Source organism: Plecotus auritus (assembly GCF_963455305.1).
Source record: "Plecotus auritus genome assembly, chromosome: 3".
Lineage (NCBI taxonomy): Eukaryota > Metazoa > Chordata > Mammalia > Chiroptera > Vespertilionidae > Plecotus > Plecotus auritus.
The window spans coordinates 114,673,139-114,687,070 of NC_137772.1; the positions used below are offsets into that span (position 1 = coordinate 114,673,139).

At 41.6% G+C, this 13,932-nt stretch overlaps 1 protein-coding gene across 16 annotated transcripts in view; it reads right to left on the minus strand.

Moving 5' to 3' along the window:
- BCL2L13 (BCL2 like 13) overlaps positions 1 to 13,932 on the minus strand; it is a 304,446-nt gene that overhangs the window by 220,068 nt on the left and 70,446 nt on the right. For 8 of the 16 annotated variants that reach the window (XR_013960067.1, XR_013960068.1, XM_080658711.1 and 5 more), the window contains one exon: positions 4,242 to 4,349. Coding sequence is in view for 11 of the 16 variants with exons in the window: in XM_080658711.1 (XP_080514837.1) it covers positions 4,242 to 4,349 (108 nt within the window). In the remaining 5 variants the exon portion in view is untranslated. Of the gene's footprint in view, positions 1 to 1,180; positions 1,329 to 4,241; positions 4,350 to 13,932 lie in introns of those variants that run through there. The other 8 variants (XM_080658719.1, XM_080658707.1, XM_080658713.1 and 5 more) reach the window with 2 other exon arrangements.

Below are 13,932 nucleotides of genomic sequence, written 5' to 3' on the forward strand. Positions count from 1 at the left end.
GGCTTAGGTGGGGAGCGGGCCTAAGCCGCAGTCGGACATCCTTAGCACTGCCACGGAGGTGGGAGAGGCTCCTGCCACTGCTGCTGCGCTCACCAGCCATAAGACCAGCTTATGGCTCAGTGGCACTCCCCCTGTGGGAGCACACTGACCACCAGGGGGCAGCTCCTGCATTGAGCGTCTGCCCCCTGGTGGTCAGTGCGTGTCATAGCGACCAGTCGTTTCGCCATTTGTTCAATTTGCATATTACCCTTTTATTATATAGGATTTATTTATTTTATATTTTACTGATTTTTACTGAGAGGAAGGGAGAGGGATAAAGAGTTAGAAACATCGATTAGCTGCCTCCTGCATGCCCCCTACTGGACATTGAGCCTGCAACCAAGGTAAATGGCCTTGAACAGAATCCAATCTGGGACCCTTTAGTCCACGGCTGACGCCCTATCCACTGAGCCAAACCGGTTAGGGCTGAATTTTGGCCCTTTTAGAAAAAGAAGAGATGTCATCCTGTTTTAGATAGTTGTCAACATTCATTAAAACAAATGTTTTTTCTAATTCATATCAATTCCTTAATGATTCTCAGCAAAAAATTGGGAAAAATGAATTTTTAAGATTTATAATAAATTATGTGGTTCTATTTTAATATACTTTCACTATAAGCCTCTTGCCTTTAGCTTTAAGGGAGGGAGGAGGAAAGAGAGAGAGAAAGTAAGAACCATAGCTAGGAGCTGAGTTCACACTATAAGAATGTAGCAGTAGTTCCATGGGCAGATGGTACAACCCCAAAGTACAGCAACATCTGGGATACCCAAAATACAGATGTAATGTTAATCCCAAATTACAAGACGTAAAACCCGAGCCATTATATTTGTGTTGGTCACTAGAGAATGGTAGTAAATGTGGTCAGGACAAATAACATAGCTTTTATTTACTCAGTGAAAGTATTTGCTGAAACCTGACAGCTCAACAAGAAAATACAAATAGTCAAATCCATGTTGGAATAGTTAAATCACTTCTTTGATGCAAATATTGTCACTCAAAACACAAACAGAGATGCTTTGGAAAAGCAAGAGAAGAAAGAGTGAAAAAAAGTAAGTGATAAAAGAAGTTACACCGTTTACGTAAAACAAAGCCTTAACCAACCCAGTGCAGAAGACTACTTAGAGAAGCAATGGTAACTCACTGGCTGAGGAGCATTTGCAATGCCTTATGTAGAGGCTCTTTCAGTTCCTGGGACACTCTTTCTCCAAGATGAGCCAAGCAGTGTTCTACTGGGTTAGCAGGGCTGAACACTGGAGACGTGTGCTGGTCAAAGCCTATGTTGGTGAAGGCTAAGACAGGGCAAAAGAAAATCTAATTTAATAAATATTATCAAAAGTTGTGCTATAAAAGCTCAGGGGATTAAGACAACTGCTACTGAGAATGAGCTAAGCTATAAGTCACTTATAGAGGTCAGATAATTACTACAAGATACTAATCTTTCCTGGATATGTTCTACATTTACAGATTTTTTTTTTAAGAAACGGTATTTATGGAAAATCTTAGTTTCCATAAGAAAAAGACTAAACCGAAATGTTAAAATATACAAACCAATTTAGTGATTACAGACCAATATGATATAAGAATGATAAATGAGAGGCAACTGCTAGATCTATCATCCCTCTCTTAATATTTTCCTTTTAAGCTTTTGTTTTTACCTTTATAAATGTGGCACTTTTTTAAAAATATATCTTTATTGATTTCAGAGAGGAAAGGAGAGGGAGAGAGATAGGAACATCAATGATGAGAGAGAATCATTGATTGGCTGCCTCCTGGACACCCCTTACTGGGTATTGAGCCTACAACCCAGGCATGTGCCCTTGATCAGAATCGAACCCAGGACCCTTCAGTCCACAGGCCAACACTCTATCCACTGAGACAAACTGGCTAGGGCAATGTGGCACTTCTTAAACCAGACTCAAATCCGTTTATTCCACCTCAGAAAATGAGTCAATTACTTCCATTCCCTTTTTAAATTGAACTTTTTAACTCCATGAATAAATGTTAAAACTCTGAAGATTATACCAGTTGACAAATAGCACATGGATAGAGTCATAGCCTGTTCTCCTCAGCTCAAACCACCAGCTTCTCATTTGCTTCTTTACTCCATGTTATACTGACTTAGCCATTCTCAAACTGCAGGAAAACAGGCAGAATCATTGTTGTTCCAAGGTACAAACAGGATTCAGGGCACAGAATCCCAGTAAAGTAAGCAGCTTACACCCACTCATAAGAGTTATCAATAATCTCCTTAAAGTATTTATTGTATTAATCTAAGGCTTCCTCCTAGAAGGCTGTTAAGTATACTATTTCTTTATAAAGTGCATGAAAGATGAAAATGGCTGCAAAGTTCACAAATATTTTGTTGTCTGAGCAAGCTTGAGGATGCCCATTATAATGATCAGTCTTGGTTAATACAAGGGTTCAATAAGGTGAGTGCAATTAAGCCTTTGTTGTTGTTTTTCTTCTTTTGACCTTTTCCTCATTTTACTATGTATAAGTATTGCCACCAGAAGTGGACAAAGACTTAAAATAGAATTGGAATTTTAGTCAGTTAAAAGTAGTGGTTGGGGTGTGTGGGAGGCAGCCAATAGATGTTCCACTCCCATATCGATGTTTCTCTCTTCTCCCTTCTTCTCTCTCTAAAGATCAATAAACTACTCTGAAAAAAAAATGTTGGTAAAGACCCTGGCCAGGTGGCTCAGTTGGTTGGAGCATCGTCCCATACACCAAACGGTTGCAGGTTCGACTTCTGGTCAGGGTGCATACAGAAGGCAACTGAGCGATGTCTCTCTCTCTCTCTCTCTCTCTCTCTCTCTCTCTCTCTCTCTCTCTCTCTCTCTCTCTCTCTCGTATATTTTTATTGATTTCAGAGAGGAAGGAAGAGGGAGAGAGACAAAAACATCAATGATGAAAGGGAATCATTAAAAGGCTGCCTCCCGCACGCCCCACACTGGGGATCGAGCCTGCAACCCTGGCATATGCCCTGACCAGGAATAGAACTGTGACCTCCTGGTTCACAGGTCGACGCTCAACCACTGAGCCATGGTGAACAAGCATGCGCTCACATGCTCTCGCACTCTTCCTCTCTCTAAACTTATCCTTGGGTGAGGATTTTAAAAAAAATTTTTTAATGTTGGCAAAGGAAAATAAAAGACTAAAATTAGGTTTCTGGATGATTTGTAAATTTCTGTTCATATTGTTTCTCTACTAACAGGGAACTGATTTATAAACATGATTTGTAATTTTTCTTGTTAAAAATTATTAGGCAATAGCCTAAATGGAGTGGCTTGGTGGTTGGGCATCGACCTACATACCAGGAGGTCACGGTTCGATTCCGTCAGGGAACATGCCTGGGTTGCAGGCCCAATCCCCTGTGTGGGGTGTGCAAGAGGCAGCCAATCAATGATTCTCTGTCATCATTGATGCTTCTATCTCTCTCTCCCTCTCCCTTTCTCTCTGAAATAAATAAGAATATATTTTTTAAAACAATTATTGGGCAATATATATCCACACAAAAACTTGTACTAGGCCCTGGCCAGTTTGGCTCAGCTGGTTGAGCATTATCCCATGCATTGAAAAGTCGCTGCACTGAAAGGTCACTGGTTCCATTCCTGGTCAGGGCACATGCCCATATTGTGGATTCAAAATAATCCAAATGATCTCCTCAATAATAAGGGAATGATTGAACAGTCATTCAATACATCGAATTTCATTTAGTTACTACAATGACAACAATTTTTAAAGTTTATGATATAACATTAAGTATAAAATATATGGCTATAAAATTACATCTATATTACTATTACAACTATCTATAGCAGTGGTCGCCAACCAGTGGCCCGCGGAGGTCTGAAAGGTTGGCGACGGCTGATCTATAGCATATATAATGCAAAACTGAAAGCAATTTAGTCACATTTTCCCCTTAATGTTGTTGAATGGAAAGTAACTTAACATGATTATTGAACCCATCACTTAACCTCAGAAAAGGCTACATTTAAACTGTTGTGTACAGTTAGGAAAAATTTAGAAACATATCCCCCAGGAAAGAAAAATGAGTAACCACTAGTTTCACCCTTATAATCCTATACCAATGAAGCTGTGTAATGTTGAGAACACTCTACTGTAAAAAAACAAATTAAACCAACAGTAAACCACACCAAACAGAATCTTCTAATTAACTAGGAAAGTAAGAATAAAGAGACCTTCAGAAATTTCTTTGTCCAGAAATCTTAGCTCTTCTTCAATTCCAGTTTTAACTTTTAATAAAACTTCTTGATCCAGAGATTGTGAAGCTACATCTTGTTGAACTCCTGAAACCAACAGAAAGGTTATTATTGACAGAGGTAGAGATAAGCCATTAGTATATGGGTAGTATTTTAACTATTAAAATACTAAAAAATATAAAATTAAAATTATCAAGGCTAGGGGGCTGGGTGATATTTAAAAATGATAAAGGTGAAGCTTGGTTAGATTATATCACTACTATGGAGAAGCTATGATTGGAACTCAGGTAAATCTGAATACAAAACTATTAATGCAGGTTGTGTCCTCATCTTCTGGTTGTGTGACTAGAAAGGAGGTGTCTCAGAAACATTTTTGGCATTAAAGAAAAGGAAACCTGAAAGGTTGTCTCGATCAGTGATAATATATTTTGATACTAATCTTTATGGTTCCTTATCTTTACACAAACTGCAGCCCAAGAGAAAACCTATAATCATCAAAAGATTTATACTCTCCAAACTTAAGAAAACTATAAATATTCTCATGTAGTAAAAGGGGAAAAAAGGTCTTGGTCTCTAGCACAGAATGGAGAACTAAGGGAAAGAGTCTGAAGGAAAAAATTATACCAGATACTTAACTACTTACTAATTTCTCCTGCCTCAGATATTTGCAGAACGTCATCATTTCTTCTAAAACACTGAATGCAAATATGATACTCTCTACCCCTCCTATTCAGAATATACTTATATTACATTTCCAGTTGTTCATATCATTTGTTTTCCACCACTGACAAGTTTTATAAAGAGAGGGATTAGCTGCTTATGTTTTCATTTTTGCAAGCAAAAATATTCTGAATTCAAAGATGTTATTAATTTAGACCAAGAAACTTGATTATTATAGCATCTATGAGTCTTTAAAATACCTCTGAAAAACAAAAGGTTAAACATTTTTATAACTTAGATTTTAAAGTTGACAAAAGTAATTTTCCTTTAAGCCACATAAGACACTTTCCTTCTTTTCTTTTTTTATTTTATTGATATCAGAGAGGAAGGGAGAGGGAGAGAGAGACACAAACATCAATGATGAGAGAGATTCACTGATCAGCTGTCTTCTGCACGCCCACACAGGATCGAGGCCACAACCTGGGTATGTGCCCCTGCTGTGCTGCTATTTCATCAGTTGTTATTGGCCTATTCAAATTTTCTGATTATTCCTGATTCACTTTTGGAAGATTATATTTTTCTAGGAATATATCCATTTCATCCACATTGTCCAGCTTCTTGGAATAGTTGTTCATAGTATGTCCTTACAATTATTTGTATTTCTGTGATGTCAGTGGTTACTTTGCTTTCGTTTCTGATTTTATTTATTTGGGTCCTCTCTCTTTGTTTCTTGATGAGTTTGGCTAATGGTTCATCAATTTTGCTTATCCTTTCAAAGAACCAGCTATTGGCTTCATTGATTTTTTAATAGTGTTTTTTGTTGTTGTTGTTGTTGTTGTTGTTGTTGTTGTTTTTATTCCTTCGTTCTACTTACTCTGGGCTTTGCTTGTTGTTCTCTTTCTACTACTTTAAGTTGTAGGGTTAAATAGTTTATTGTTGCTTTTTCTTGTTTATTATGTAGGCCTGTAGTGCTCTGAACTTACCTTGCCAGAATGATTTTGCTGTGTCTCAGAGATTTGGGGTTGTTAAGTGTTCATGTTAACTTTTTTCCAGTAAATTTTTTATTTCTTTCTTGATCTCATTGGTACCCATTCATTATTTAACAACATGCTATTTAGTCTCCATGAATTTGAATGTTTTTTGATGTGTTTACTGTAGTTGATTTCTAACTTCATTCCACTGTGAGGTGAGAAGATGCTGGATATGTTTTCCATCTTCTTGAACTTGTAGAGACTTGTTTTGTGTCCTAATATGTTGTTTAACTTTGTGAATGATCCATGTGCACTTGAGAAGAATGTACTAATATATTCTTCAATTTTGGGATGAAATGTTTACAAATGTCAATTAAATCCATCTGATCCAGTGTGTCCTTTAGAGTCACTGTTTCCTTCTTAAGTTTTTTTTCTGGAAGAACTACCCAGTGAGGTCAGCAGGGTATTAAAGTTCCCTACTGTGACTGTATTGTTGTCTATCCCTTCTTTAAAGTCTTCTAGAAATTTTTTTACATATTTATGGTCTCCTATATTCATTGCATATGTGTTTACCAAAGTTATATCCTCTTGTCAGATTGATCCCTTTAGTATTATGTAGTGACCTCTGTTGTCACTTGGCATGGATTTCATTTTGAAGTCTATTTTGTCAGATATGAGTATTGCTACCCCAGCTTTTCTTTTCCATTTGCATGGAAAATTTTTTCCCATCCCTTCACTCTCATCCTGTATGTGTCTTTTGTTCGGAAGTGGACCTCTTATAGACAGCATATAGCTGGGTGATGTTTTGTTTTTCTATCCATTCAGCTACCCTATATCTTTCAATTGGAGCCTCTAATCCATTTACACTTAAGGTTATTATTGATAGGTACTTATTTATTGACATTTTAATTCTGTATGCCTAAGTTTCTCTCTCTGTTTCTAATTCTCATTACAGCAGTCCCTTTAACATTTCTTGTAGTGCAGGTTTGGTGGTGGTGTATTCCTTTAGCCTATTTTGTCTGGGAAACTTTATTTGATCGTCTATTTTGAATGATAGCCTTGCTGGACATAGTAATCTTGGTTTCAGATCCTTGCTTTCCATTACCTTGCATACTTCATGGCATTCCCTTCTGGCCAGTAGAGTTTCTGATGAGAAATCAGGTGTCAGCCTTATGGGAGTTCCTTTGTCAGTAACAACTTGCTTTTCTCTTGCTACCTTTAAGATACTTTCTCTCTTTTATTTTTGGCATTTTAATGATGATGTGTCTGGGCATGGGCCTATTTGGGTTCTTCTTGCTTGGGGTTCTCTGTGCCTCCCAGAATTGTGTGACTTTTTCCTTTACCAAGTTAGGAAAGATTTCTGCCATTATTTCTACGAACATGTTCTCCATCCCTTTATCCCATTCTCCCAATTCTGGTACACCTGCTAATCAAATATTGTTATGTTTCACATTATCCCACAACTCCCTTAAGCTGTCTTTTAGTTTTTTAACTAGTGGCCCAGTGCACGAATTCGTGCACATTGAAAGGAAATTAATTAGAAGAAATATTTTAATGTCGCAATTCCCCCTTTCGCTATAATAGAAGTATCAACCAAATTCACGATCAACAATGACAGATGGAAACACACACATGCGATTGGCGCCAGCCCCACCTGGATAGCAAATGTCTGCATGAGAAACATGACCTCCATAGCATGAAAGAATGACTCAGCACAGGAGACCTGATCCTGGCTTCTGCTCACACAGCTCCATTCCACTCTGCCCTTCCTCTGCAGGAGCACAAGGTGAGTGGCTTGACAGGAAATTTTGTCTGTTGTCCCTTTAAGAGGGTGCCTGAGTTTCCAGCCATCTTTCCCTGGTAGACAGCAACCCCGCTGCTTTTTACACCACAATGTTATGTGGATGCCCATCTCAGTTCTTGTGCTCTCCACTGGGGGGCACAACTTGGGGATTAGACCCCAGAGTTCTCAGTGGCAACACCCTGCAGCTGAGAGATATCTCTCTGGAACTTCAGTTGCTGTCTGTGGAGGCCTGGCCAGCCCTTTCATGCTCCACCCCTTCTACCAGTCTTTATACAGTCTCCATTTACAGTCCTCGGTTATCAGGGTTCTCTCCAGAGAACCTTCTGTTGATTATTCAGGAAGGTTTTCTGTCTTTTGGTTGTAATTCCAGTTTGGTCCTGAGAGCATGTCCACGCAGCATCCACTTACTCTACTATCATTTTTAATCATCTATGTTGTCCTTTTTGGAAGTACTTTGTAGTTTTAGATAGGTCTGCAATGCACAGATTAAAACAATACACTAGGTAAAGTGATCTCCAGAACATATTATAACACTAGAGGCCTGATGCAAAAAATTCTGGAACTCAAGGGGGACAGGGGGGTCCACAGCTCGGATTGTGAGAGGGCTCAGGCCAGGCCAAGGGACCCCACCGTGCACAATTGGGGCAGGGGAGGGACGCAAGAGGTTGGCCAGCCAGGGTGGGATCATGGGAGGGCTCCAGGGCGTGTCCAGCCTGTCTTGCTCAGTCCCGATCAGCCCGACCCCAGCAGCAAGCTAACCGACTGGTCGGAGTGTCTACCCTCTGCTGTCAGTGCACATCATAGCGACTGGTCTACTGGTCGACTGTCTGGCCCCTGGTGGTCAGTGAATGTAATAGTGAGCGGTTGAGCAGCCTTAGCATATCATTAGCATATTATGCTTCAATTGGTTGAATGGCTGACTGGACGACCAGACACTTAGCATATTAGGCTTTTATTATATAGGATTATTAAAACAAGGCACAGACTGGTAATTTTATTTAAGATTGACTTTATTTCTTTCAGTAAAATTATGTTTCTCCCTGTGACTTCCTAGAAGGCAGCTCAGTAAAGTGGAAGAAAAGCTTTGATGTCAAGCACTTTAGCTCATCACTCCATATAACGTTGGGCAAGAAAAATAATCTTGCACCTTTTCTCTTATGTAAAATGGGGAAATAACACTTACCACAAGGAATAAGATAAGTAAGTCTCATTACATCAAAAATGCTCAACTAGCTCTAGCTGGTTTGGCTCAGTGGATAGAGCGTCGGCCTGTGGACTGAAGGGTCCCAGGTTCGATTCCAGTCAAGGGCATGTATCTTGGTTGCGGGCACATCCCAGTAGGGGGTGTGCAGGAGGCAGCTGATCAATGTTTCTCTCTCATCGATGTTTCTAACTTTCTATCCCTCTCCCTTCCTGGCTGTAAAAATCAATAAAATATATTTTTTTAAAAAAATGCTCAACTAATAATAGCAGCCACTCATGAATTCTTTTTTTATATTATTATGAAAATAGTTTTGCTTGTTTGTTTTTTATTTAAAATTCTTTGTTTAATGTCTTACATAAGTCTCCTTTTCCCCACATTGACCTTTCCCCAGCCACCCCCAGCCCCTCACCAATTCTTTTGATTCTCTAAAATGTTGTTACTATTGCCATAGGTGGTGTTGCTCAGTGGTTAGAGTGCATGTTCAATTCCTAGTCAAGGGCACACGCCTGGGTTGCAGAGAAGGCACGTGCGGAAGGCAACCAATCCATGTGTCTCTCTCACATGGATGTTTCTCACTCTCTCATCATCTCTCTCTCTCTCCTGCCTAACCCCCTCCTTCCCACCATTCCACTTTCTCTAAAATCAATGGAAAAAATATCCTCAGGTGAGGATTAACAAAAATAAATAAATAAATAAATAAATAAATAAATAAATAAATAAATAAATATAATGTTTTTATTATTTGACAGTAATCTTTCTCCTGTCTCTGTGAACATAATCAGCTCATCATAGGTTTCTAATCAATGATGCTAATATAGAATCTGCTTTCTGTACTCTAAGTGTTGGGATCAGCAGGAAAAACCTTCTGAGAGTTTTGATAATGTCAAGTGACATAAAATAGGACTGTTATAATACAAACTAAGAGAAATCCTGATGGACAGTTACTCTTGCTCTTCAATTGCTGCGAGAGAAAGACTTAATATCAATAGCTCTAAAACCAAAATCTTTTTTTTCCTGAGCATATATATCCAAAAATGTTTAAGGTCAATCTTATTTCTTTCCATGAAATTATCTTTTTTGCTTCTGGCTTCCTAGAAAGCAGATCAGTAAAGTAGAAGATAAGCTTTGGAATCAAGCACTGCAGCTCATTTTAAAATTTAAGGGTTGCCCTAGCTGATTTGGCTCAGTGGGTAAAACATCAGCCCGTGGACTGAAGGGTCCTGGGTTCAGTTCCGGCCAAGGGCACATGCCCAGGCTGGAGGCTCAATCCCCAGTGGGGGGCGTGCAGGAGGCAACCAATGGATGATTCTCTCTAATCATTGATGTTTCTATCACTCCCTCTCCCTTCCTCTCTGAAATCAATAAATATTTAAATAAATAAAATGTAAGGATCAAATGCACAATAAATTCATCTGAAACATTTTATTAAGTAGCTACATTCTTGCGTACCAGATGTTCCATGGTTTTCTGCTTCCAGGTGTGACTTGCCTCTAAAAGATGTGACTTCAAACTTTTTCCAGGCTAAAATAATGTCTGCCATAATCAAGAATGTTAGAATTTGGATCAATCATTGGCATGAGCTACAGCAAATGGAAGTGTTTTAGAGAAATCCTTTTTATACATACTGATATTTTTTCAAACATACTTCCATGACAGAATTAAGGTAACAGCCATGCTGATAAAGTTTTGGTTAGTCTTTTAAGTTCTGCAAAATCATTTCAAATTTAACATCTGCTAGTGTTCTCTTAACCTGCCCTTAATCAGAAACATAGAACACCTAAATATTTCGGGCTCTTGGCAAAGAATACAACCTGTTGGATCTAATTTTTTAATCCTCATCCAAGGATATGTATTTATTGGTGTGTGTTTTTCTGGAGACAGAGAAAGAGAAACATCGATGGGTTGACACCAATACACATGCTGACCAGGGATTTAACCAGCAAACTGACCCGGAATGAAACCTGCAACCTTTTGGTGTATGGGACAACGGTCCAACCAACTGAGCCACTAGCCAGGGATAGATATAATTTTTTTTATAATTTTCCTGACATGGCAGACAGTCCCTTCAGCCCTCTGCATTCCAGATTTTATCTTCATATTAAGCTAGATCATCAGAAAAGTATATACATATAATCTAGGTTCTCCAGATAGTTTTAACAATTATTTTAATTGCATTTTACTGTCATTTCTTTAGCTTTTATCCAGAATCACATTGAGATAGTTTTAAAACCTAATACTGTACTTAATATTAACATTTTCTTTTTCTTTTCTTTTTTCTTTTTTTTTTCTTTTTTTTAAAATATATTTTATTGATATTTTACAGAGAGGAAGGGAGAGGGATAGAGAGCTAGAAACATCGATGAGAGAGAAACATCAATCAGCTGCCTCCTGCACACCCCCCACTGGGGATGTGCCCGCAACCAAGGTACATGCCCCTGACCGCAATCGAACCCGGGACCCTTCAGTCCGCAGGCTGACGCTCTATCCACTGAGCCAAACCGGTTTCGGCAATATTAACATTTTCTACTGCACTTCTCTGTGCCATCTTATCTAATAAAAGAGTAATATGCAAATTAACCATCACTCCGCTACACCCACAAGCCATGCCCACGAGCCAATCAGGAGCAAGTATGCAAATTAACCCAACCAAGATGGCTGCGGTCACAGAGCGAGCAGGAGGCTTGGGTTTCCCCAGCAATGGAGGAAGCCAAGCTTTCCACACACCCTGGCAGGCCCAGGCCTCCACTCAAGGCTACAAAGTTTCAATTATCCTATCTAATAAAAGAGTAATATGCAAATTAACCATTACTCTGCTATACCCACAAGCCACGCCTACCAGCCAATCAGGAGCGAGTATGTAAATTAACTCAACCAAGATGGCTGCGGCCACAGAACAAGCAGGAGGCTTGGATTTCCCTGGCAATGGAGGAAGCCAAGCTTTCCGCACACCCTGGCATGCCCAGGCCTCCACTCAAGGCTACAAAGTTTCAATTATAGAAGATAAATAAATCCCAACAAAAATGGCGGCAGCAATGGAGCTGGAGAGAGCAGGAGGCTTGAGTTGCCCCCGGCGATGGAGGAAGCCAAGCTTCTGCAGCCCTGGCCTGCCTTGGCCTCCTCTGCTCAAGGCTACAAAGTTTCAATTATAGAAGATAAATAAATCCCAACAAAAATGGCTGTGGCCATGGAACAAGCAGGAGGCTTGGATTTCCCTGGCAATGGAGGAAGCCAAGCTTTCCGCACACCCTGGCATGCCCAGGCCTCCACTCAAGGCTACAAAGTTTCAATTATGGAAGATAAATAAATCTCAGATACCAGGGCCTCCGCTTGGGTCACCGGGGGCGTGGCTGGCCTGCAAACCACCACAGGCCCCTTGCCCAGGCCACTCCATGCCCCAAGGGAACCCCCACGCTGATCTGGGACACCCTTCAGGGCAAACCAGCTGGCCCCCACTCATGCACCAGACCTCTATCCTATCTAATAAAAGAGTAATATGCGAATTGACCATCACTCCAACACACAAGATGGCTGCCCCCATGTGGTCAAATATCCTGCCCCCATGTGGACACAAGATGGCCACCACAAGATGGCCAGCAGGGGAGGGCAGTTGGGAGGGACCAGGCCTTCAAGAGAGGACAGTTGGGGGCGATCAAGCCTGCAGGGGAGGGCAGCTGGGGGTAACCAGGCCGGCAGGGGAGAGCAATTGGGGGGGACCAGGCCTGCAGGGAAGGCCAGTTAGGGGTGACCAGGCCTGCAGGGATGGGCAGTCAGGGGCAAACAGGCTGGCAGGGGAGCAGTTAGGAATCAATCAGGCTGGCAGGGGAGTGGTTAGGGGGTGATCAGGCTGGCAGGCAGAAGCAGTTAGGGGAAATCAGGAAGGCAGGCAGGTGAGCAGTTGGGAGCCAGCAGTCCTGGATTGTGAGAGGGATGTCCGACTGCCCGTTTAGGCCCGATCCCCGGATCAGGCCTAAACGGGCAGTCGGACATCCCTCGAGGGATCCCAGATTGGAGAAGGTGCGGGCTGGGCTGTGGGACACACACCCCCGTGCACAAATTTCATGCACCGGGCCTCTAGTCTATATATATAAAAACCTAATATGCAGATTGTTCAAGCTGTAGTTCGACCGTGCACTATGACGTACGCTGACCACCAGGGGGCAGCGTGGAACATAGAAGGCGATGCAGCGCTGGCAGCAAGTGGCAGTGGAGGTGCTGCCGGCCCCAATGGGCCTGATGAGAGCGGGACCGCAGTGGGATGGTGGAGCAGGTGAACGGGCAGTGCCAAGCCAAGGCAGGTGCGAGCAGAGGCCCAATCGCCCCGACCAATCACCCTGACGACGACAGCAACCAGTGGGGGTGACGAGGGGCCTGGCCCTGATCGATCACCCCACAGGTGGGATGGTGGAGCAGGGAGGGGGCAGTGCCAGGCCACAGTGGGGCGCCAGGCAGGGCTGCAGAGCTGCAAAGCTGAGGGCACACACTGGAGCTGCAAGCCTGGGGGCGCGAGCTGGAGTCTGATCCCCACAGGCCACCCCGAGGGACCCCACCCATGCATGAATTCATGCACTGGGCCTCTAGTCCTATATAATAAAAGGCTAATATTATATTAGAGTTTAGCACCTCATTTCATCCAATAATGTTTAAATTAATCCTCAAAATGATAAAAATAGTTGTATCAATATGCAGTATTTAATCCTATATAATAAAAGGCTAATATGCAAATCGACCAAACAGCAGAACAACCGGTCACTATGATGCGCACTAACCACCAGGGGGCAGATGCTCAATGCAGGAGCTGCCCCCTGGTGGTCAGTGTGCTCCCACAGGGGGAGCACCACTCAGCCAGAAGCCCTGAGCCGGGCTCATGGCTGGCGACTGCAGCAGCAGTGGCGGGAGCTTCTCCCACCTCCGCAGCAGCGCTAAGGATGTCTAAATGATGGCTTAATATATTTATTTTTTACAGAGAGGAAGTGCTGGCCAGCCCTTGCTGAAGGCTCAAGGTCCACTAACCTTTTGATGAACTTCTTGCAT